Source organism: Bos grunniens, chromosome 7 (assembly GCF_055505025.1).
Source record: "Bos grunniens cultivar Pamir isolate PY7600 chromosome 7, Bosgru_T2T1.0, whole genome shotgun sequence".
Taxonomy (NCBI): Eukaryota; Metazoa; Chordata; class Mammalia; order Artiodactyla; family Bovidae; genus Bos; species Bos grunniens.
The window spans coordinates 46742543-46769328 of NC_141171.1; the positions used below are offsets into that span (position 1 = coordinate 46742543).

A 26786-nucleotide genomic window follows, 5' to 3' on the forward strand; every position below is an offset into this window, starting at 1 on the left:
TTACCCAAAAAAACCCATAAGATTACCAGCAGATTTTTCAGCTAAAACTTTGCAGGCCAGAAGGAAATGCCTTGATTTTCCTAAGTGCTAAAAGTTTAAAAAAAAAAAAAAACTTCCCACTAAGAATACTCCACCCAGCAAAGTTCTACTTGAGAAGTGAAGAATACAGATAACAGTTCTCCAGAGAAGCAAAAGCTAAAGGAGTTCATCACCACTAAACTCACCTTACAAGAAATAATAAAGACTTCTTTAAGCTCAATGGAAAGGGCACTAATTTACCAACAGGAAAATCTACAAAAGTATGTGTCACTGGTAAAGATTTACAAATACATAGCAAAGGTGGTAGATTATTAACTTATAAAGCTAGCATAAAAGTTAAAAGTACTAAAAATAACTAACTACAGTAATTAGTTAAGGACATACGCAAGAAGAGGCTTCCCAGATGGTGCTAGTGGAAAAGAATCTGCCTGCCAATGCAGGAGACACAAGAGACGTGGGTTCTATCCCTGGGTTGGGAAGATCCCCGGAAGAAGGTATGGCAACCCACTCCAGTATTCTTGCCTGAAGAATCCCATGGACAGAGGAACCTGGCATGGACAGAGGAGTCCACAGGGTTGCAAAGAGTTGAACACGACTGAGGCAACTTAGCACGCATGCAAGTACACACAAGCAAAGAAATGTAACATGGAGGGAAGAGTAAAAGTGTAGAGCTTCTGAATGGGATCAAACTTGTTATCAATTTTAAATAGACTGTTATGTTGTTATACATAAGCCTCAAGGTAAAGAATAAGCCCATAAGAGAAGGCAATGGCACCCCACTCCAGTACTCTTGCCTGGAAAATCCCATGGATGGAGGAGCCTGGTGGGCTGCAGTCCATGGGGTCGCTAAAAGTCGGACACGACTGGGCGACTTCCCTTTCACTTTTCACTTTCACGCATTGGAGAAGGAAATGGCAACCCACTCTGGTGTTCTTGCCTGGAGAATCCCAGGGATGGGGGAGCCTGGTGGGCTGCTGTCTATGGGGTCACACAGAGTCGGACATGACTGAAGTGACTTAGCAGCAGCAGCAGATACGCAAAAAGAAAGAAATGTAAGCATACTACTAAAGAAAATCATCAAACCACAAAGGAAGAAAGCATGAAAATAAAGGAACAGAGGGACTACAAAACAGACAAAAACAATTAAAATGGAAATAAGTACATACCTATCAATAGTTACTTAAAATGTAAATGTACTCAATTCTACAATCAAAAGACAATGAGTGGCTGAGTGGATGAATACATAACACCCATTGACGTGCTGCCTACAAGAGACCCATTTCAGATGTAGGAATATACACAGACTGAAAGTAAAGGGATGGAAACACATTTTCCATGCAAATAAAAATCAATAGAAAGCCGAGGTAGCTATACTTCTATGGGACAAAATAGACTTTAAAACAACAGACAATGAATGACATTGCATAATGATAAACAAGTCAACCCAACAAGAGGATATAATATGTGTAAATATTTATACACCTAACATAGGAGCAAATAAATTTATAAAACAAATATTAACAGACCTAAAGGAAGAAACAGACAGCAACACAATTATAATAGGAGACTTTATATCCTATTTTCATCAATGGACAGATCTTCCTTCCAGAAAATCAAAAGAAATAATCCCATTCACCACTGCAATGAAAAGAATAAAACACTTAGGAATAAATTTACCCAAAGAAACAAAAGACCTATATATTGAAAACTATAAAACACTGATGAAAGAAATCAAAGATGACACAAATAGATGGAGAAATATACCATGTTTGTGGATTGGAAAAATCAATATAGTGAAAATTAGTATACTACCCAGAGCAATCTATAGATTCAACACAATCCCTATCAAGCTACTGAAAGGTTGTTGCTGAACCATGCAAAGATGCCGGGATTCTTGGCCTCCAGAGGAGAAGAATTCAATCCAGGGCCAGAGATGAGACTTGATCACTCAGAGCTTTTGTATAATAAAGTTTTATTAAAGTATAAAGGAGACAGAGCATTATCCTACCAAAACAAGGACACCAAAAGAAAATTAAAGGCCAATACCCCTAATGTACACAGATAAGAAATGCTCACCAAAATATTAGCAAATTGAATTCAACAATACATTAAAAAGATAATACACCATGATCAAGTGGAGCTTACTTCAGGGATAGAAAAATGGTCCAACATCTGCAAATCCATCAGTGTGATACACCATATCAACAAATGAAGGATAAAACTCATGATCACATCAATAGATACAGAAAAAGCAACTGAAAAACTTCAACATTTGTGATGAAAAACCCTCAGCAAAGTAAGTACAGAAGAAGCATACCCCAACATAATACAGATCATATATGCCAAGCCCATAGCTAATATCAGATTCAATGGTGAAAAGCTGACAGCTTTTCCTCTAAGATTAGGAACACAACAAGGATGCACACTCTTGACACTTTTACTCAATGTAGTATTGGAAGTTCTAGCCACAAGCAATCAGGCAAGAAAAGGTATCCAACTCAGAAAGAAAGAAGTAAAATTGTCACTATTTGAACATGACATGATATTATACACAAAAAGCTCTAAAGTCTCCACCAAAAAAAAAAAAAAGAATAAATGAATTCAGTAAAGTTGCAGGACAAAAAAAATCAATACATGGTGTTCTGCAGTGTTTCAAAACATACACTGATAATGAGCTATCATAAACAGAAATTAAGAAAACAATTTACGACCACATTAAAAGGAAAAAAAATACCAAGGATTATTCTTAAACAAGAAGGTGAAAGTCCTGCACAGTGAAAACCATAAGACATTGATGAAAGAAATTAAACACACAAATAAATGGAAAGATATTCTATGCTCAAGGATTGGAAAAATTAATACCATTAAAATGTTCATACTACCCAAAGTAATTGACAGATCCATTACAATTCCTATCAAAATTCCAATGGAGAGAGATCTCTGCGAGATGGTGGAACAGAAGGGCCTGAGCTTACCTCCTCTCATGAAAACATCAGAATCAAAACTGTTGAGCAACCAGTGACAAAAAATACTAGAATCCAACAAAAAAGGTATTTTCAAAGAAAAGAAGAAGCCACAACAAGATGGTAGGAGAGGTGCTTTTGTGATATTATCAAATCCCAACCTTTAGCCAGACTCAGCAAGAAAAAAAGGGAGAAGACTCAAATCAATAAAAGTAGAAATGAAAAAGAAGTTACAACAAACACTACAGAAATATAAAAAATTGTAAGAGACTATTGCAAGCAACTATATGCCAGTGAAAATAAACAATCTAGAAGAAATGGGACTATTCTTAGAAAGGTACAATCTCCCAAGACTGAACCAGGAGGAAATAGAAAATATGAACAGACCAATCACAATCACTGAAATTGAAACCATAATTAAAAACCTCCCAGCAAATGAAAGTCCATGACCTGACTGCTTCACAGGTGAATTTTATCAAATATTTAGAGAAGAGTTAACACCTATCCTTCGGAAACTGTCCCAAAAAGTCACAGAGGAAGAAAACTTCCCAACTCATTTTATGAGGCCACCATCACCCTTATCCTAAAACCAGACAAAGATACCAGAAAAAAAGAAAATTACAGGCCAATATCACTGATGAACATAGATGTAAAAATTCTCAACAAAATACCAGCAATCTGTATCCAACAATACATTAAAAAGATCATACACTATGATCAAGTGGGATTCAACCCTAGGATGCAAAGATTTTTCAACATCTACAAATCAATCAATGGGATACACCGTATCAACAAATTGGATATGATCATTTCAAAGACACAGAAAAAATTTTTGACAAAATTCAGCACCCGTTTATGATAAAAAGAAACTCTCCAGAAAGTGGGCATAGAGTGCACATACCTCAACATAACAAAGGCCAGTTACCTGGAGAATCCCCATGGACAGAGGAGCCTGGCGGGCGATAGTTCATGAGGTTGTAGAGTCGGGACACACTGAGCAACTAAGCACAGCACACACGACAAACCGCCAGACCTACAGCTAGCATCATATCCAGTGCTGGAAAGCTGAAAGCATTTCCTCTAATATCAGGAACAAGACAAGGATATGCACTGTCACCACTTTTTTCAACGCAGTTTTGGACGTCCAAGCTGTAGCAATCAGAGAAGAAAAAGAAGTAAAGGGAGTCCAAACTGGGAAAGAAGTTAAACTGTCACTGTTTGCAGATGACATCATACTGTACAAAGAAGACCCTAGAGATGCTACCAGAACACAACTAGAACTCATCAACGAATATGGTAAAGTTGGAGGTTACAAAATTAACACACAGAAATATGCTGCATTCCTATACACTAACAATGAAAGATCATAAAGAGAAATTCAAGAAGCAATTCCATTTACCACTGCATCAAAAAGAATAAAATACCTAGGAATAAACATACCTAAGGAGACAAAAGACCTTTATTTCAAAAACTAAGATGCTGATGAAAGAACCTGAAGAAAACATAAACAGATGGAAAGATATACCAAGTTTGTGGATTGGAAGAATCCATACTGTCAAAATGACTGTACTATCCAAGGCAATCTACAGATTCAATGCAATCCCTATCAAATTACCAATGGCATTTTCCATAGAACTAAAACAAAAAAATCCTCAAAATTTGTACGGAGACCTGACCCTGAGTAGCCAGAGCAATCTTGAAAAAGAAAAATGGAGCCATAGGAATCAGGCTCCCTAACTTCAGACTAAACTACAAACTCACAGCCATCAAAACAGTATGGTACTGGCACAAAAATAGAAACATAGATCAATGGAACAGGACAGAAAACTCAGAAATAAGCCCATGCACCTATGGCCAACGAACCTATGACAATGGAGGCAAGACTACACAGTGTTGGAAAGACAGTCTCTTCAACAAACAGTGCTAGGGAAAACTGGATGGCCACATGTGAAGAAGTTAGATCATTCCTTAACTCCATACACAAAAATAAGCTCAAAATGAATTAAAGACCTAAATGTCCGACCAGACAGTATAAAATACCTAGAGGAACACATAGGCAAAACACCCTCTGACATAAATCACAGCAACATCTTTTTTGATCCATCTCCCAGAATAATGGAAATAAAAGCAAAAATAAATAAATGAGACCTACTTAAACTCAAAAGCTTTTGCATAGCAAAGAAAATAAACAAAAAGACAACCCACAGATTAGGAGAAAATATTTGCAAAGGATGTGACTGATAAGGGATTAATCTCCAAAATTTACAAACAGCTTATGAAATAGCACCAAAAAATGGGCAGAAGACCTGAATAGACATTTCTCCAAAGAATACATACAAATGGCCAATAAACACATGAAAAGATGTTCAACATCATGTTATTAGAGAAATGCAAATCAAAGCTACAAGGAGATATCACCTCACACCTGTCAGAATGGCTATCATCATATAATCCACAAACAACAAATGTTGCAGAGGGTGTGGACAGGAGGGAACCCTTCTCTGCATTGTTGGTGGCAATGTAAATTGGTATAGCCACTATGGAGAACAGTATGGATGTTCCTTAAAAAACGAAAAATAGAGCCACCATATGACCATAATCCCACTCCAGGGCATATATCCAGAGAAAAACATGGCGTGAAAAGATAAATGCATCCCAATGTTCACTGCAGCATGGTTTACAACAGCCAAGACATGGAAGCAACCTAAATGTCCATCGACAGAGAAATGGATAAAGAAGATGTGGTACATATATACAATGGAATATTACTCAGCTATTAAAAGCAATGAAATAATGCCATTTGCAGCAATATGGATGGACCTAGAGAGTGTCATATGGAGTGAAGTAAGTCAGACAGAGGAGAAATATCATATGACATCTCTTATATGTGGAATCTAAAAAGAAATTATACAAATGAACTAACTTACAAAACAGGAGAGAGACTCACAGACTTCGAAAATGAACTTATGGTTGCCAGGTGGACGGGATAGAGACTTTGGGAAGGTCGTGTACATGCTGCTATATTTAAAATGGAGAACCAACAAAAACCTACTGTAGAGCACATGGAACTTGCTCAATGTTATGTGGCAGCCTGGACGGGAGGGGAGTCTGGGGGAGAATGGATACATGTGTGTGTATGGCCGAGTCCCTTCACTGTTCACCTGAAACTACCAAAACACTGTTAATCAGCTAGACCCCAATACAAAATGTTATTGCTGTTAAAATTTTTTAATTAAAAAAAATCACAACTGCTGAGCAAACATTGACAAAAAATAGAACCTACCAAAAAAAGATATTTTCAAAGAAAAGAAGAAGCCACAACAAGGTGGTAGAGAGGTGCTTTTGCGATATTATCAAATCCCAACCTTTGCCAAACTCATCAAGAAAAAAAGGGAGAACACTCAAATCAATAAAAGTAGAAATGAAAAAGAAGTTACAACAAACACTACAGAAACATAAAAAATCATGAGAGACTATTGCAAGCAACTATATGCCAGTGAAAATAAACAGTCTAGAAGAAATGGACTATTCTTAGAAAGGTACAATCTCCCAAGACTGGACCAAGAAGAAACAGAAAATATGAACAGACCAATCACAAGTACTGAAATTGAAACTCTGACTTAAAAACTCCTTACAAACACAAGTCCAGGACCACATGGCTTCACAGGTGAATTTTATTAAAAATTTAGAGGAAAATTAACACCCATCCTCCTCAAATTCTTCCAAAAAACTGTAGAGGAAGCAACACTCCCAAACTCACTTTACAAGGCTACCATCACCCTGATACCAAAAACCAGACAAAGATATCACAGAAAAAGAAAATTACAGGCCAATATCACTGATGAATATAGATGTAAAAACCCTCAACAAAATACTATCAAACCAACCCAACAATACATCAAAAGGATCATATGCCATGATTAGGTGGGATTTATCCCAGAGATGCAAGGATTTGTCAATATCTGCAAATCAATCACTGTGACATACTACATTAACAAACTGAAGAATAAAAACCATATGCTCTCAATAGGTGCTTAAAAAGCTTTTGACAAAACTCAACACCCATTTATGACTAAAAAAAAAAAAAAAAAAATCTCCAGAAAGTGGGCATAGAGGAAACCTACTTCAACATAATACAGTCCATACACAACAAGTTCACAGCAAACATCATTCTCAATCGTGAAAAACTGAAACCATTTCCTCTAAGACCAGGAACAAGGCAAAGGTGTCCACTCTCACCACTATTATTCAACATAGTTTTGGAAGCCCTAGCCACAGCAATCAGAGAAGAAAAAGAAAGAAAAGGAATTCAAATTGAAGAAGTAAAACTGTCATTGTTTGCCAATGACATGATAGTATACATAGAAAATCCTAAAGATGCCACCAGGAAACTACTACAGCTAATCAATGAACTTGGTAAAGTTGCAGAATACAAAATCAATGCACAGAAATGTTTTGTTCTTATACACTAACAATAAAAGATCATAAAGAAAAATTAAGGAAACAATCCCATTTATCATTGCAACAAGAAGAATAAAATACCTAGGAATAAACCTACCAAAGGAGGTAAAAACTTGTACTCAGAAAACTATAAAACACTGATGAAAGAAATTAAAGATGACCCAAACAGATAGTGAGATAGTCCACGTTCTTGTATCGGAAGAATTGATATTGCAAAAATGATTATACTACCCAAAATAATCTACAGGTTCAATGCAATCCCTATCAAATTACCAATGGCATTTTTTCACAGAATTAGAGCAAAAAATTTTATAATTTGTATGGAAACAGAAAAGATCCCAAATAGCCAAAGCAAGCTTGAGAAAGAAAAATGGAGCTGGAGGAATCAGGCTCCTTGACTTCAGACTATAGCATAAAGCTAAGTCATCAAGACAGTGTGGTGCTGGCACAAAAACAGAAATATAGACCAATGGAACAGACTAGAAAGCTCATAGATAAAGCTACACACTTAATCTATGACAAAGGAGGCAAGAATATACAATGGAGAAAAGACAGTCTCTTCAACAAGCAGTGCTGGGAAAACTGGACAGCTATATGTAAAAGAGTGAAATGAGAACATTCTCTAACACCACACTGAATGTCTAAGAATTGATGCTTTCAAATTGTGATGCTGCAGAAGACTCTTGAGAGTCCCTTGGACAGCAATTAAAACAAACCAGCCAATCCTAATGGAAATCAGCTCCGAATATTCACTGGAAAGACTGATGGTGAAGCTGAAGCTCCAGTACTTTGGCCACCTGATGTGAAGAGCCAACTCACTGGAAAAGACCCTCATGCTGGGAAAGACTGAGGGCATAAGAAGGGGAGGATGGAAGATGAGATGGTTGGATTGCATCATCAACTCAACAGACATGAGTTTCAACAAACTCTGGGAGATAGTGAAGAAGGAAGCCTGGCGGGCAGCAGGAAGTCCATGTGGTCACGAAGAGTCAGACATGACTGAGAGACTGAACAACAACAAAAACAGCATACACAAAAATAAACTCCAAATGAATTAAAGACCTAAACATAAGACCTGGCACTATAAAACTATCAGAGGAAAACATATGCAGAACACTCTTTGACATAAATCACAGCAGATTTTTTTTTTTTACCTACCTCCTAACGAAAATAAAAACAAAACTAAACAAATGGGACCTAATTAAATGTAAAAGCTTTTTGCACAAAGATAACCATAAATGAGACAAAAAGACAACCTTCAGAATGGAATGAAATATTTGGAAATGAAGCAACTGACAAAAGATTAATCTCCAAAATATATAAACAGCTCATGAAGCTCAATAACAAAAAAACAACCCAATCAAAAAATGGGCAGAAGACCTAAACAGACATTTCTCCAAAGAAGACAACTATTGTCGTTTAGTCACTGAGTCATAGCCAACTCTTTTGTGACCCCATGGACTGTAGTCTGCCAGGCTCCTCTGTCCATAGGATTTCCCAGGCAAGAATATTGAAGTAGGTTGCCATTTCCTTTTCCAGGTGATCTTCCTGACCTAGAGATTGAACCCATGTTTCCTGCTTGGCAGGCAAACTCCTGCATTGCAAGCAAAGTTTTTTTGTTTGTTTTTTTTTTAACCACTGAGCCACTAGGAAGCCCATACAGATGGCCAAAAGGCACACGAAAAGATGCTCAACATAACCAATTATTACAGAAAGTGCAGATCAAAACCACAATGAGCTATCACTTCTCATCAGTCAGAATGACCAAGCAGGGAACTCAGCTCAGTGCTCTGTGGTGACCTAGATGGATGGGGTGTGGGGAGAGGCGGAGGTCTAAGAGGGAAGGGATATATGTATACACAGTTTGTTCACTTTGTTGTACAGCAAAACGAACACAAAATTGTAAAGCAACTGTACCCCAATTAAAAAATAAAAGAACAGGTATGTGTATAACAAAAATAACTTGGCTGTACACCTAAAACTAATACAACAATGTAAATCAAATATACTTCAATATAAAATTTAAAAGATAAAAATGTGCTCTTAAAAAAAGAATGCATATATAAACGTGTGTGTGTAACTGAATCACTGTGCTTTACAGCAGAAATTAACAATATTATAAATCAGTAATACTTCAGTTAAAAAAAAAAGAAAACAGTAAAATGTGAAAAAGATTCCAATGGCATTTTAAAAAGAAATAGAACAATCTTAAAATCTGTGTGGAACCATGAAGGACCCTCAACTATCCCAAGCAGTCTTGAAAAAGAACAACAAATCTGGAGGCACCATGTTCTCTCATTTTCAAACTACATAGGAAAGCTGTAGTAATGAAAACAGTATGGCACTGGCAAAAAGCAGACAATGGAACAGAATAACAAGCCCAGAAAAAAACACCAGCACATATGGTCAACTAATTCACAGCAAAGGAGCCAAGAATATACAATGGAGAAAGGACAGTGTCTTCAATAAATACTGTTGGGGAAATTCAACAAGCAATGGAAAAGAATAAAACTGCACCACTATCTTACACTATACACAAAAATCAACTCACGACAGACTAAAAACTTGAACATAAGAGTTGACACCATAAAACTCCATGAGGAAAACAGACAGTAAGCACTTTGATATTTGTATTGGCAATGATTTTGGAGTTGATGCCAGAAGAAAAGGCAACATAATAAGTAGGTCTATATTAAACTAAAAGGTTTCTACACAGCAAAAGAAACAATTGACAAAATGAAAAGGCAACCTATGGACCTATATAAAAACTCTGACAATGCAAGAGCTAAAAACTCAAGAGCACTTTTCCAAAGACGACACACAAATGGCCAACCAGTACATGAAAAGGTGCTCAACATCACTAATCATGAGGGAAAATGCAAATCAAAACCATAGTGATATAGCACCTCACACCTGTTAGAGTGGCTATTATCAAAATGAAAGGAAATAACAAGTGTTGGTGAGAATGTAGAGAAATGGGAACTCTAGTACACTGTTGATGGGAACATAAATTGGAGCAGCCACCTTGGAAAACATTGTGGAGGTTCCTCAAAAAATTAAAAATAGAACTACCACATGATTCAGCAATTCCACTTCTGAGTATTCATCCAAAGGAAACAAAAACACTAACTCAAACGGATATAAGGGCTTCCCTGGTGGCTCAGCTGGTAAAGAATCCATCTGCGATGTAGGAGAAATGGGTTCGATTGCTGGGTCAGAAGATCTGCTGGAGAAGGACAGGCTACCCACTCCAGTATTCTTGGGCTTCCCTGGTGGCTCAGCTGGTAGACAATCTGTCTGCAATAGGACATGTGCACTCCACGTTCACTGCAGCATTACATGTAATAGCCAAGATACAGAAATATGGAAACAACCAGAATGGCCATCAATGGAAGATGGATAAAGTATGACACACTTTATAGTATAGTTAATATACAGGGGGCGTAGTTAATACCCCCTATATAAACAGAAAGAAGTATTAATCAGTCATAAAAATGAAGGAAATTCTGCCATTCGAGACAAAATGGATGGACCTTGACAGCACTGCTAAGTAAATATGTCAGAGAAATTAAAATGCCATATATACCGTATAATCTCTCTTATATGTGGAATCTTAAAAAATAGTAACAAGAAAACCAAACTCACAGGAAAAAAAGATCAGATCTGTTACTAGGGGCAGAGGATTGGGGGAGGAGGGATTGCAGGAAAGTGGTCAAAAGGTACAAACTTCCAGTTATCAGATAAGTACTAGGAATGTAATATCCAACATGAGGACTATGGTTAACATTGCTGTATGAAACACAGGAAATTTGCTGAGAGTAGGTCCTAACAGTTGTTATCACAGGAGAAAAAACTTTTTAATATATGAGACAATGAATACTAACTATACAAATAGCTGAGAAAAGAAGAAAAGTGAAGGGCAAAGGAGAAAAGGAAAGAGATACCCATCTGAATACAGAGTCCCAAAGCACAGCAAGGGGAGGTAAGTGAACAATGCAAAGAAATAGAGGAAAACAATAGAATGGGAAACACTAGAGATCTCTTCAAGAAAATTAGAGACACCAAGGAAACATTTCATGCAAAGATGGGCACAATAAAGGACAGAAATGGTATGGACCTAACAGAAGCAGAAGATATTCAGAAGAGGTAGCAGGAATACACAGAAGTGTACAAAAAAAGATCTTAATGATCTCGGCCAAGTCTCATCTGCTCTGATGTATGAATTTCTGGAAATTTCATTAAAAAGTCAGCAAAATTTTGCAAGGATGGCATCTTCACAAAAGAACCATCCCTTTCTTTGGCATCCCTTACCAGAACATTCATCCCTCATTTGCAGTTTAAAATATTTCTCAAAAAAGAAAGAGGCACTCTCCCAAAATCATCTTCAGCTTTTCGCCAGGCAAAAAGGAGCAAATGTATTTTCTTGATCAAGGAGAGTGATTCACACATGAGGGTGGAGTTCAGTTGAGGCGGTAGCATGGATATATATTTGAAAAATCTGAGGTGAGATAACTTTTTATCAGAATTTTTGGCAAAAATTATCTTCCTGGCGATGCCCTAAATATTATCCTGTGAATCTTGGCGAACCTTCTGACAAGGGGTCTCAACCTAGAAGATTTAGGCACAGTTTCCTTTGAATCTTCAGTGTTCTGTTTTGAGAACGGTCCCCAGGTTTCTATGATGTGTTGGGGACCCCGCACGAAGGCCTGCCCCCTTCTCTCTGGGAGGAGTCAGGCGTGCTCCCGCCCTGTGCCACGAGCTCTCTTCTCTGTCACTGGAATGCCTAGATACCTCCTCCTCCAAGTGTGGCCTTCCCAGAGAAGCCTCCCCTGACCAGCTATGAAAGGCGACACTGCCCTGCTGTCACTGCACTTGGCCACGGGCAGAGAGCCACGCACCCCCACCCCGCTTCTGTAATGACTCTGCCTCCCTCACCAGACCAGAGCTCACTGAGCACCGAGGTGCTATACCCTCGCTACCAAGAAGGGGAACAAGCACACGCTGACGAGAAAACACGCGTGCATCTTCCTTCAACAACTCAAGTGTCAAACGGGAAAACAGTAAGGCAACTTTCAAAATTTCTTAATGGGATAATATGCTGTATATGTGAGTAATAGCCATCAAGGTTAAAAATACACTGTCTCCTTCAGCAAGTCCACTTGGAGGACTTTCTCCTACAGATGACTTGAACACAGAGACCCAGGCACAGTGATGGTCACTATGGCACAGTTTCTCCGAGTGGACACAAGGAACAATCCACAGAGAACTGGGTACACTGGTTCTGTTTACAGTATCAGTAACTGGGGTCACACCATGAGATACTAAAGCAGCTCACATGCCAAGATGAACAACAACTGCCAAGAGAGTAAGAGAAACAGTTGATGTGTGCCAGACACTGCTGCAAGCATTCCACATGGATTCTCTGTTAAGCTTCCCAACCACCCTGTGACATACCTCCAGTTTACAGATGAGGATACTGAGATGCTAGAGAAATAACCTTTCCAAAGTCACACAGCCAGGAACTATCAGAACTGGAATACAAAGCTGGCACCAGTAACCACTGAAACCACACTGCCAAATCACTGGGGAATAAGATTCATAAAAGAGAAGCGAAAAGCAAAGGACAAAAGGAAAGATATGAGCATCTGAATGCAGAGTTCCAAAGAATAGCAAGGAGAGATAAGAAAGCCTTCCTCAGCGATCAATGCAAAGAAATAGAGGAAAACAACAGAATGTGAAAGACTAGAGATCTCTTCAAGAAAATCAGAGATAAAAAGGGAACATTTCATGCAAAGATGGGCTTGATAAAGAACAGATGGTATGGACCTAACAGAAGCAGAAGATATTAAGAAGAGGTGGCAAGAATACACAGAAGAACTATACAAAAAAGATCTTCATGACCCAGAATAATCACGATGGTGTGATCACTCACCTAGAGCCAGACATCCTAGAATGTGAAGTCAAGTGGGCCTTAGAAAGCATCACTATGAACAAAGCTAGTGGAGGTGATGGAATTCCAGTTGAGCTATTTCAAATCCTGAAAGATGATGCTGTGAAAATGCTGCACTCAATATGCCAGCAAATTTGGAAAATTCAACAGTTTGGAAAACTCAGCAGTGGCCGCAGGACTGGAAAAGGTCAGTTTTCATTCCAATCCCAAAGAAAGGCAATGCCAAAGAATGCTCAAACTACCACACAATTGCACTCATCTCACACGCTAGTAAAGTAATGCTCAAAATTCTTCAAGCCAGGCTTTAGCAATACGTGAACCATGAACTTCCAAATGTTCAAGCTGGTTTTAGAAAAGGCAGACAAACCATAGATCAAATTGCCAACATCCGCTGGATCATCGAAAAAGCAAGAGAGTTCTAGAAAAACATCTATTTCTGCTTTATTGACTATGTCAAAGCCTTTGTGTGGATCACAATAAACTGTGGAAAATTCTGAAAGAGATGGGAATACCAGACCCCCTGACCTGCCTCTTGAGAAACCTATATGCAGGTCAGGAAGCAACAGTTAGAACTGGACATGGAACAACAGACTGGTTCCAAATAGGAAAAGGAGTACATCAAGGTTGTATATTGTCACCCTGCTTATTTAACTTCTATGCAGAGTACATCATGAGAAATGCTAGGCTGGGCATGGAAGAAGCACAAGCTGGAATCCAAATTGCCGGGAGAAATATCAATAACCTCAGATATGCAGATGACACTACCCTTATGGCAGAAAGTGAAGAGGAACTAAAGAGCCTCTTGATGAAAGTGAAAGAGGAGAGTGAAAAAGTTGGCTTAAAGCTCAACATTAAAAAAACTAAGATCTTGGCATCTGGTCCCATCACTTCATGGGAAATAGATGGAGAAACAGTGGAAACAGTGTCAGACTTTATTTTTTGGGCTCCAAAATCACTGCAGATGGTGACTGCAGCCATGAAATTAAAAAGATGCTTACTCCTTGGAAGGAAAGTTATGACCAACCTAGATAGCATATTCAAAAGCAGAGATACTACTTTGCCAACAAAGATCCATCTAGTCAAGGCTACGGTTTTTTCAGTGTTCATGTATGGATGTGAGAGTTGGACTGTGAAGAAAGCTGAGCGCCGAAGAATTGACGCTTTTGAACTGTGGTGTTGGAGAAGACTCTTGAGAGTCCCTTGGACTGCAAGGAGATCCAACCAGTCCATTCTAAAGGAGATCAGCCCTGGATGTTCATTGGAAGGACTGATACTAAAGCTGAAACTCCAGTACTTTGGCCGCCTCATGTGAAGAGTTGACTCATTGGAAAAGACCCTGATGCTGGGAGGGATTGGGGGCAGGAGGAGAAGGGGACGATAGAGGATGAGATGGTTGGACGGCATCACTGACTCAATGGACATGGGTTTGGGTGGACTCTGGGAGTTGGTGATGGTCAGGGAGGCCTGTCATGCTGCAGTTCATGGGGTCGCAAAGAGTTGGACACGAGTGAGCGACTGAACTGAACTGAAAGATGTATGTGTGTGTGTACATATATATTTAAAGTTAGTAGTATCGGGAAGGCTTTATATATCCACATGCTTTCATGTGCTTAGACTTTCTCAAAGGGTGCATGGAAACTCTGCTCTGGGGAGAAGTGGGAGGACTGTGGTGTGAGTGAGATTTTATTACCACATACTCTTTCATACCGTCCAAATTCACACACACTACCCACACAAATATTCATTAAAGCACTAAACTGTAGGGCTGGAATGGAACCCACTGTTTCACTAGGGGGGGTAAACTGAGGCACAGAATCACCTGAGGCCACCCAATTAGAAGGAGAAACCCCAAGACACTTGCAAGGGCCCTGGACGCCCAGCACCTGGTGCGTTGTGTCGCCTTCTCTAACAGTTTCCACTATAGCTGACTCAGCTGTCACAACTGCAGACTTTCAAAATCTTCCAATTACATAGAATTGGGGGAAAAATTATGATTTGGAATTCAAGTGTTGACACTTGAAAAATACCAACTCCCTTTCACTACAAGTGCTTTAGCATGTAACTAAGGCTTTTTCTGCATGTCTCTGGAAAGGTTATTTTCAGAACATTCCACTTAAACCTGGAGATGCAGGGTTCTCTGCTGTTTCTGGGAGCTGACACCACAATTTACATTAAACAAATGTTTTGAAAATTAGCTGTTCACGGTTCCAATTTCAGCTTCCCCCAGGGTTTAATGTTAGCCAAATACTGGTACAGTAAGCAGACAATGTGTTTTATTGTGTAGAAGAAAAACAGACCACCATAACAGACTTCCTGCTTTTGTAATCAAGGGAGAAGTTGAGTGTTCAAGTGATTATTGGCATATGGTTATTAGAAACACCGAGTTCCAAATATAGCTACTAGAAGCTAAAGACATACACACACACACACGCCCTCTGTATTTCGAGTCCAAAAAGAAAGAAAAAGCATTCCCAATGTTTGGTAGGCTGTGAAGTTCATAAAGTCATGGGGCAAAAACTATGGCAGTAGACTGGGGATGATAGGGAATCAGGTTCAACCCAGGACTGCCAGACACACTGGAGTTGAAGAGGTGCTCAAACATCAAGAAGCAGTGGCCCATGTGAACAAGGCCACACTCTGGCCACGGCACAGGAAGGCTACGTGCAGGGACGCAGCTCTGCTCCTACTGGCCCCTGGTCTGCGGGCAGCCAGCTCCCTGAGGCCCACAATCAAGAGATGATGGACTTGGCATCTCTGTTTTCTTTTTTAACATTTAAAAAAGCCAGGATGCCCTGGCTTTGCCCTGTCCTGCCCCTCCCCACAAATGCAAATGTTGTAAGGGGGAAAAAAAAAAACCAGTTCAATCTGTTAATTTTATAGTTAGCAGGAATGAGTAACAGCATTCTGTGAAATCCCCTGCCTGCCCCTAGCCTGCCCCAAGCCTCCTCCAGGACTTGTGAGCTGGGTGGAATGCAGTGTCTGGAAATAACTTATAGGACACTCTCCAGTATTAGGTTTCTCTCTCAAAGAAGTGGGAGTGATTCTGAGCCTGGTGTGCAGGGTGGGGTGGGGTGGGGTTGAGAGGCTCTGTGGGCAAGAAGAATTTTGATTTTGTAGTTTTCAGGAAAGTGAAGACTGAAGGCAGAAGGGGATGGCAGAGGATGAGACAGCATCACCAACTCAATGGACATGAGTTTGAGCAAGCTCCAGGAGTTGGTGATGGACAGGGAAGCCTGGCATTCTGCAGTCCATGGGGTCGCAAAGAGTTGGACACGACTCAGTAACTGAACTGAGGGAATGAGGGAAGTGACTGTCTACATACAGACGGGTGAATAAAAAATATAGCCTCTTAATACCTTAGCTAAAGAGTCCACAAACAGTGTGGGTGGGAGGTTAGAGGTCTCAGAAGGTACCCCTCCATTTGGTGAAGGCCTGCCTGATCTCTGGACGAGCTTGGAGGAGGGGACATGCTGGGAGCGTGGGCTGGTGTGTGGCTCTGGGTCAAGGCTCCTAGACCTGTCCTGGGAAGGTGTCTCACCATCTCACTCCGGTGAGGCCTCTGGTAGAAACGTCCTGACACTGACACTGCATTAGACCCCTCACAGCATTTCCAAGGGGATATGACTTACAAAATAGGAAAGCCACCTTCTGCCACAAAGAATTTCCTTAGTCTGACTGGGGGGCCGGAAGGATGACTCCTGAGACAACACCATAGAACAGGGCAGCCTTCAGATTCCATTTTACTAAACGCAGAGCAGCACTGGCCCTAGCTTCCTGGTCCTGGAGTCTGTGACAACAGCAGAGAGGCAGGGCCCAGCAAGGAGGAACAGAGAGCATGCGTCCCAGTTACCCGGGAGTCTCAGATGGCTGAGTACAACCAGTTAAAGGCGTGGGCCTCCAAAGGGCAGATGAGCCAGATCCTGGCTTGGGATCAGCTGGCCCGCCCTACTCCAGAAGACATTAGGTCACACTCACGAGAAGGTTTCACTCCCCACAAGATCAGCACCTATGGCCTAGTCTCAGTTCAAACTGGGTCTGGCAGGAGGAGCCCAGACAACACATCCATTTTCCTCCTAACAAGGCAATCATTTCAAAGAGCTAACTGTCTGAACCATTCCTGCTACAACAGGCTCGGAAGAGGACATGAAGCCATGGCAACACAACAACAGTTCTGACGTGTCAAAGGCAAGCGTTGCAGCCGGCACCTCTGGGCAGGACTTGATAGTTGCTCGCACAGGGAAGCTCCTGCACACACAGGTCCCTCCCCACAGGCGTGGGCATCTCCTCGAAGGGCAGGCACCGGCCCCTTCCAGCCTGGGGCTATCTGCCCCAGCACCTCCTCACATGACCTCTGCCTAGGGAAATCTAGTTTCCCACTTGCATCCAGACTTTGGCCACTTGACTCCGTTTGTTTCCATAGGCCCCCACCCCGAGAGGGGAATGAGCCCTCAGCAGGAAGGGGCACCCTTGTGACCCCACCTACCTGCCCCTGCCTGGCCCCACACCTCACACATCCCTGCCAAATCACATACTCACCTTGGATTTCCGGGCCCCTTTCTTGCCCCCCGTTTTCTTAGACACGGGCTTCTTCTGGGACGGAGACTTGGCCTTTTTGGCTGGGGGTGGTGTGATGATGGCTTCCAATTTCCCTTTGGATCCTCGTTTCTTCGCTAGCAACTCTGGATGGATGTTTGGTAACACACCCCCACTGGCTATGGTGACTCCTTTTAGCAGCTTGCAGGAAAACCAAATGAGCAGAAAGTGAGCTGGACCACCCCGTCCATGACCTTCAAGAAGTCAATCCTCCCCACCCATGCTCCTGCTCTTGGTTGGCAGAGCTCTCTCCTCTATGGCATCTACAAGGATGCTAACAGGACCCTGGCTCACTACACAGGGAGCAGGCCTTCAGACTCCTTCACTCGGGTGGAGTTTCCAAACCATCTTTCTTCCAGGAGAGTCAAATATCTTTCTTTATTCCCCCCACCCCCAACCAATAAAGTCTTGGGGAAAAATTGCCATGGGGGGTGGGGGGAGGGCAGGGAAGTGGCTAACAGTCACAAGCAGTCCACACCCTTGACAGCCAGCCAAACACCATCCTCCCTCTGGACAGACAGCTCTTGGGCCGCAAGACCACCTGCTGGGGTGTTTGGGTCAGGGAGGCAGAGGAGAGCCCCATACCTGATTCAGCTCTTCATCGTTGGCCACAGCCAGCAGGATGTGCCGGGGCGTGACCCTGCCCTTCTTGTTGTCTCTTGCTGCGTTGCCAGCCAGCTCCAGAATCTCCGCTTTGGGGAAAGGAGAGGAAGGGCGTATGGTCACATTATAGCATCAGAGAGCTGTGTGCACCCTTCCAAATCCTCTGTTCTTGGTGTCGGGAAGGGGAGCAGGCAGCAGTGTCCTGACCCTACCCTGAGCCATGAAGCTGCAGGCGGTCTGCCTGGAAACACTTGGTGGCAAGTCACAAAGGTGTCGAGAGGCAAAGCTGAGGGAATAAGGGAGACCCCTAGCCCAGCCCATTTGTTGTGGACATGCAAAACTGAGGTTTAGAGAGGAGAAAGAACCACCAGCTACAGGCCCTCAGTGAGGGGTGGTAGAGCTCAGATTTGAACTCTCTTCCCAGAACAGGGCTGCCCACAGCCAGCATGCCAGATATCATCAGCATCAACCCCATGGGGCCAGCAGTGTGGCCCCTGAGCTAGGAGTCATGAAGGGGTTTCTGGGATGTCAGGGGGAGGTGGCATGTTACTCAGTACATTTCTGTTAACAGAATCAATGTAACAGAATCAATGTTGAATGCCTGCACACTCAGATTCAAAACTAGAAGGATATGACTGCACCCTTTACAAAGTCAACATCATAAAAACATAAAAGAAAAGAGGTGGGGTGTAGTAGATTAAAAGAGGCTACACAGACACAACAGCCAGATACAAAGTGTCAATACTCAATGGGATCCTGATTGCAAAAGAAGTTATAGAAGTCATTCTGGTGACAACTGAGATTTGAATGTAGGCTGGATAGTAGACACAAAGGAATTACTGATTTTCTTGGGTGTGATAACAGTACTACCACTTTGAAGGGAGCATCTTGTCCTTAGGAGATACATGCTGAAGTATTTAGGGGTGAAAGGCTCTGGTATCTGCAATTTACTCAAATAATTCTGAAAAAGTCTACAGAGGAAAACAAATGTGGTGACGTAACAAAGGTGTTAAAGTTAACACCTGTTAAGTCCAACTGTGACGTGAGAGAGTAAGACATCAGAGTTCCTCTCTTAACATACTGTATATTTGACATTTTCCACAAAATAATTAAGAACCCAGAAGGAGATGAGCCTGACCTATAGTTGGTGCTAAGTTAGAGGTTACTAACCAATCTTTTGGGACAAGGTCTCAGCAGACAAGACGACAGGTCTCCAAAAGCACCAAAGATGGGAGAAATGAGGAAATGCCCTTCAGTAAGAGATTTTTTTCCCTCCTTGGTGGCCTAGTTCTCTTTGTGAACTGTCAACCTCGTTACTTTCGTCTCATTTTCTTAATGAGAAATGCAGACTGTCCCCAAATGTGTCTTACATCCCCACTTCTGCAATTCTGTCCACACCACAGCCCTGCCTGCAATATCCATCTAGCCCACCCTTCTGGGCTCAACTCAAGTCTGGCCTCTTCCTAGTACTAAAGGATTTATAATATTCAAAGTTATGTTGTAAACACTAGACTTGTCCAGCAAAGTTAAAACTTGGCGGCATTGAAACATGTAAAGTATCATGTAAGAAAAGAGTTGCCAGTCCAGGTTCGATGCACGATACTAGATGCTTGGGGCTAGTGCACTGGGACGACCCAGAGGGATGGTATGGGGAGGGAGGAGGGAGGAGGGTTCAGGATGGGGAACACATGTATACCTGTGGTGGATTCATTTTGATATTTGGCAAAACCAATACAATTTTGTAAAGCTTAAAAAAAAAAAAAGTTAAAACTTGGCATCATTATAAAATAACTGCGGAAAAAAATTCTAGCTACATTAAAATCACATATTTAAATTTTACAATATTACATGGTTTACCCTGGAGAAGGAAATGGCAACCCACTCTGGTATTCTTGCCTGGAGAATCCCATGGACAGAGGAGCCTAATGGGCTATAGTCCATGGGGTCGCAAGAGTCGGACACAACTTAGTGACTAAACCTACATGGTTTACAATGTTAAACCACTATTACAGATGAACCCAATACAAAAGGAGTCCGTGTGTCAAACTGCAGCTGCTTGGCTACCCATAGCTGGATCAGGAGGGTTCCCCTCAATCCAAGGCAGGAATTCCATAATTGCTGCACTGATGACAAGTGGACACCAGGGGCACCTGAGGCTCTGCCTGCTTGATGCTCCCAGGTCACAGGGATCCTTATGTGCATGTGCTTGGCACCAGAGTGAGGCCCAGGGAGGAAGGGGATGTAATCAATACACCTCCCACCCTCATCCATTAGCTTCAACAGGACTGTTCCCCAAACAGTCTGAGTACCAGGATCCCGTCAATTTTACTGAAGCTTCCCTGTAACTGATGGTTGGCTGCGTGTGCCGAAGCCCAGAGGAGATGACCCTATCATGACCAAGCAAGAAAGAGTGCTTGGGATGCTTAAGTGACCTGATGTCCAGCTGCAGAAATGAGCCCAGCTTGAACTCCACTCTGCCCCGTTCATGGAGGAGGCAGTATACCTACAACACTATTGTCCAACTCACCGCCTGGAGGAAGCCAAGCAGAATCCCAGACCCTAGGAGTCAGGGCACAGGAAGGAGAGCCACCACAGCCAGCCCATGTGGCAGGAAGGCTGGAGAGGGGCTGCTGGCACCACTGGGCTGCAGCCCGCTTGGCTGGCTTCCTGACCTCTCCCACCCCTCACCTCCCCAGCCTTTCTCCACTGTGAGGCCACAGGAAACACGGGGCCATCACTATCTACAGCAGGAATATACAGAAGGGGGCTGGGGTATTACAACTTTGTCCCCATAATGTGCTAAGAATCCGTTACCAGGCCCTCATTAAAAAAGAGACAGAGAGAGAAAGAGACAGAGAAACCCACAGTAGTGCCCTAAGCCCATCCCTGTGGTAAGAAGATCGTTTGAAATTACGGTTTCTCGGGAAAGTGGAGGTGGCCTGTTTCCTCTTCCTGCCCAGAGTACTGGTGCAGGCTCTCCCCTAGAGAAGGCACAGTGGCCGTTGGTGGGGGTAGGGGGAAGAGGGATGTGGTCATTTTATTTTTGGCATCACTACTTTAGCTTTTTTCCTGTGGGGAAGGTGGTAACGATGAATTGCAAAGACCTGGAGGGTGGGGAAGGGTCACCAGAACTCCAAGTGTGTTCCAGCATCTGGGTGAGGGACAGGCAGTATGGAACACAAGCATGAGAAGCAGCGTGCTTCCCACTAAGCAGCACCCACAGCTGAGAAATAAGATCAATTCTCCAGGAAATCCCCTGAACTGCCACTAGTTTCACAGCCCCCACACACCCCTACACTCTCACATTATGGGGAAAATCTCTAATGGCCCAAGTCTCTCCACTTGCAAAATCTCAAGGATTGTGCTGACTGGTAATTCAAGGCTTCCCCGGTGGCTCTGTGGTAAAGAATCCACCTGCAATGCCGGAGACGTGGGTTCGATCCCTGGGTTGGGACGATCTCCTGGAGAAGGAAACGGCAACCCACTCCAGTATTCTTGCCTGGGAAATCCATGAACAGAGGAGTGTGGTGGGTTACAGTCCACAGTGTTGCAAAGAGTTGGACACCACAGAGCAACTAAATAGTGACAACTGCTAATTCAGCCTGGACTCAGGGATGCCAGACAGGATCCATCTGGGAGTGACGATGAGATGGACATGGAGGGCTTGGGGAGGTGTGTGGAGTGCGGCAAGGAGTATCTAGCACCTTGGAAATAGCTAGGCTGAAGTGTCCTTTCTGTGTCATTCCTCTGCCTTTTCACCAAGGAGCCAGAAAACCCCTTTCTTTTTGCAAAACTCCAGCTCACTTTTGATCTGTGAAGACCAAGATAGCTGGCCCTCCCACTCCCTGTCTTCAAAGAGTGGACCCTCAGCCCTGTCGGGAGGGAGGGAGCGGCATCAAATGGGGTAACAAAGAAGGGCAGAGGTTCAGAGTTTGGTTGATTGAGCCAGAGCTTTATCTTCTGTTTACTCCTGCATGTTTTCCAGATGGATAGTTACCATAGCAACTCCTTCGTCAAGGGACACACAAGATGGAGCACCTCAGAGACACACCTTTTATGAGAAGTGTGTTCCCGGCTCCACCCTACCCCTGCACTGCGGCAGGCAGAGGGCTGGGGCAGTTGACAAGAGACCAGAAAGAAGCAGGAACCCAGAGCACAAACTCGCCCCTTGCCAAGGATTCAGTAATATGTTCCCCTCTTTCATCCTCAGTCCAGTTTTAGAAACGGCAATCGTAAAGGGCTTTCCTGGCTAAAAGAGGGCTGCCTGCTGCAGGGGGGGAGGAGAGGTGCAAAATGCCAGCAACTCAACAAGATGGATCAGTTCCCATCTGCTCTCCAGGGCCTGTTTGCAGGAGGGCGGGAGAGAGGGCGCTGAGTGCTCAGGATTTGGGGCAGGGCACACGCCACTAAAGGAGATTTCCTGATTAAGTTTCCTTCCTAGTTAAGTGATCCTTGGCTTTGCAAATGATAGCAAGGACACATCTGTGGAAGCCCTGCGCTCAAGGCTATGCCTGGGTTCCTGCCACTGTACCCACTGCCCAGGGGGACAGGCCCCTCCTGGGCCAGGCCAGAGCCAGCTTCAGCTCTACCTAGACTTGAATGGAATCCATGCCTTCCTACCAGGGAGGGTTTGCTGCACTTGATTCATCTTGTATTTCAGAAGGTTTTGTGTGTCTCTAAATTTTTTTTGCCTCTGTCTATTTTGAGAAAAGGGATTCTGAGAACAAGAACTAGACAAGCACCACATTTACAGACGAAAATTCTTTTCTCCATGGTTTGCAGTGCTCTGTGCTTGGATCCTGCCTCAGAGGGAGTTTCAGGAGCCACAGTGCAGAGACTGTAACCGAAACAAATGGAATCTGTAAGAAATCAGCAAAGAGTGGTTAGCAGGAAAAGAAACAGACCCCTGACCAGGGTCTGCACCCCCTCTAACTTTGTCACCAATGACCGACGCTGGGACAGGTTTGGGGCTCAGAGCCTGGGGGGTCACCTCTGAGACAACTCAGCTTGGTGAAGTTCCGCAGTGACAGACCCTGCAAAGGGGTCAGGTCAAATGATGAGTTACACTAGCCAACTCGTGTGCCAGTCTCCTGTTCTAAGATCTTTTTAAGATCTAATTGGTAAAACACCTGAGTATCTCTGGCTCCAACTCCTGGCCAGTCCCTGTCCAGTGGTGAGCCACTGGCTCCATCACATGCCTAGTGATGCAACCTTACTCTCCCCTCAGAGCAGCAGGCAGGGCAGAGGCACCCCTGGGCCCACCATACCCTGGCCACGAGGAATGCGACCATTTTAGGGCCACTTGACGAGATCCCCACAGCCTTGAGTAACAGCATTATTTGGCAGCCTTCTCGGCTACAGCCCAGCTGTCTGAATGTGAATGCCTCTGACAGGTCTACTTTCCAAGTTCACTCAGAGACCAAAGGCTTAGTGTCTTTTTTTTCCTTCTCCAAGCGTCTTGCATATAGTCCTATCTGTTGTACTGAAGCATTGTGTCTATCTTCCTTCAGGGAGATGAAGTCATGGTTTGCAGAATTAGACCCCTAACAACTAACAGGTGATGCGTGGAGGCTGCGCCAAACTTTAAACACAACTCTTGCAAAGGAAAGAGTCAGGGGCTGCTACAGAACTGTTTGAAGCGTCTTCTCTCACAAAAGAAATATTAAAAAGAACAACCAGAAATCAAAGAAAAGCAAATGTTCACGTAATCCCAGGGAGAACACAGATATTTGCTATGAAGCCAACAACGTGACAAGGAATCTGTTTATTGTATTTCCTTCCATTCATCAGGCTGCCATCAGCAGTTCATTGAGTTCAGAGCTGTTTTACACTATTCTGGAAGGCCTTAACCCAATCAACCCCAATCGGAGACTGACTGCTAAGTGTTTCCTGCATCTTGACTGCACCAGTTTCCTCCAATTCCCTCGGCAGCCCAGAATCCACCTTTTCGGGTGATGAGTGGCAGGAACTGAAGCCCACTGAGCCATTGGCCTGCAGCACCAGGGCCTCGCCTGTGGGCCACAGCAAAGCTCTCCACTCTGCTTGTCCCGGGGGCCTCCAAGGAACCAGTGATTCCACAGGGAAAATAAAATACCTTGTCTTCTGCCCAGAACAGCAGTAACTGGGGGTGTTATGTTCTGGGCAGAGGACAGGGTATTTTGCAGCAATGAGCCATTCTGTCACTTTTCTGCAGATATTCTGAGTCTCACACAAACTCAGCCATTGCTGTTACGCCCACAAGACAGACCCCCCTCCTCAGGGTCCAGGTGGCAGCATGTAGTCCAGTATCCCACCTTCCCCACAAAGTCTCCCAGTAAGAAAGAAATGCAGCTTAGTATCAAGTTTCTAAAGTAAGCTAATTCTTTTACACATTTTAAAATAAATAATTAGTACTTTTGCATATACACATTAACAAGAAAAAGATTATGATTCTTGGCAAATATTACCATCATCTAACCCGCCAACCCAGTCTGGTGCTTGAGTATCTTGCCTCTCAGGAAAGTCTTCCTCTTCCTTCCCCAGATCACTGGAGGGTCTGTGTGAGCTCACCTCCTGGGTCCATCTTCAATGGTGGCTGCAGCCCCACATAGCACCATGGTTAAGCAGGGGCATGCCGTCAGACAAGCTGGGTGCGAATCCCAGCTCCTGCCCTGAGCTGTGAGATTTGCCAAGAAACACCCGTGCCTCAGTTTCCCATTCTATAAACGGGGCGTGAGGTCACCTCTAGGCTTGTGAGGATTAATGAGTTACCAAATTACATGCCTAGAACACTTGGTAAAAGTCAACTTCAAATACTGACGCCACAACCACACACTTTTATCTCTTAATAGAGTATAGCAGGCTTGATTTCTAGGAGAAGAAAACTCTTTCTTTTCCTCGATGTCCTCTATCAAAATAACTGGCTGTCTGGCTAGGTGGATAGATGGGATGTACGTGAGAGCTGAGAGGAGGAGGAGAGATGCAATATGGAAAACCTGGTGTTTCCTCCCCTGATAGTTTACCCTTTGCTGTTACACTTAACAGTTTACATATGTTTGAAAAATGCACTTGAACCTGCTTAACCTCAGTGCTGCCAGACTTGCCTTGATATTACGCAGCACCCAGGGCGGCCCCACAGGCAGCCTCTGCCTAGGGATGGGCTCTGGGGCTTTTGTCTGACCCGGCAGGGGGTGGCGTGGTGCGCAGGAGCAGAGCCAGCTGCTGAGGCAGCACAAGTTGAGGCCCCAGGAGGAAGGCAGGAGGCCAAGGTGGCTGGGGAAGGCCAGAGGAACCTGCTCTAACCGGAGGCCTGGCCAACAGCCGGGCAGGGCCCTCTCCGCACGGCTCACTGCTTTCAAGGACTTGAAATTCATTTACAAGGAGATGGTTAATATGTATGTTTGTTTTTGATATGGAAAATCATAGCCATTTGTTCTTAATTTATCTCAGAAAGGGGTGAACAATCAGAGATGTCTGCTGAAATGAAAAGATTTGAGGAGTGTGATGTAAAGAGGAAACTCACTTAAAGAACCCTGACGTGGTGCCATTTCTGAGACAGACTTCTGAAGTGGAAACAAGGAGCGGAGCGGGGCTTTGGTGGGCTGCCATCCTACGGGGAGGTGCATGCCTGTCACTGGCGATGCCTGTCGCCCGCGCTTACACATGCCATTTAGGAGCTATGGCACAGCTCGGCTGCCTGGGAGTGGAGTTGGCGACCAGGTCTGAGGGAGACATTTGGCTCTACCCACTTGGGCACTGACTGAGCTTATCTTGTGTGCAATTTATCTTTTCAAAATGTAAGAAATAAACTGAATACATAGCATAAATGAGAAGAAGTGACTACGCTAGATGCCACCCCACTGGCCTTGGCAACTGCGTGTCATAAGCACCCCCCGCCTTGACATCTGTCCTGGCATGCTTAATCATGCTTCTGGGATTAAAAAAAAAAATCTGAGCACGTGAAGACTTTTTAGGTTCTTTCATAAATGACTTTTTAGAGCCATACAAGGGTGTCATAGTAGGGGAGGTCCCCTAGAAGGGGCCTGGGGTCACCTTTAATAGCCCTGCCCCAGCTCTATCTGTCCACACGGATTCCCAACGCGAGGCCCACTGGTCTAAGGACTTGTCTAAGCTCCGTCACCCAGGATTCCACCTCTCGTTCACTAAGAGGACAGTGAAGGGACATCAGGAATAAACCT

General features: G+C 43.3%; 1 protein-coding gene across 18 annotated transcripts in view; it reads right to left on the reverse strand.

The window, feature by feature from the left end:
* The window catches only part of MACROH2A1 (macroH2A.1 histone), an 81770-nt gene that overhangs the window by 29099 nt on the left and 25885 nt on the right, over nt 1–26786 (reverse strand). For all 18 annotated transcript variants that reach the window (XR_015167434.1, XR_015167435.1, XR_015167432.1 and 15 more), the window contains exons 3-4: nt 18592–18698; nt 17950–18147 (exon numbers count right to left, since the gene is read on the reverse strand). Coding sequence is in view for 14 of the 18 variants with exons in the window: in XM_086411684.1 (XP_086267810.1) it covers nt 17950–18147; nt 18592–18698 (305 nt within the window). In the remaining 4 variants the exon portion in view is untranslated. The remainder of the gene's footprint in view (nt 1–17949; nt 18148–18591; nt 18699–26786) is intronic.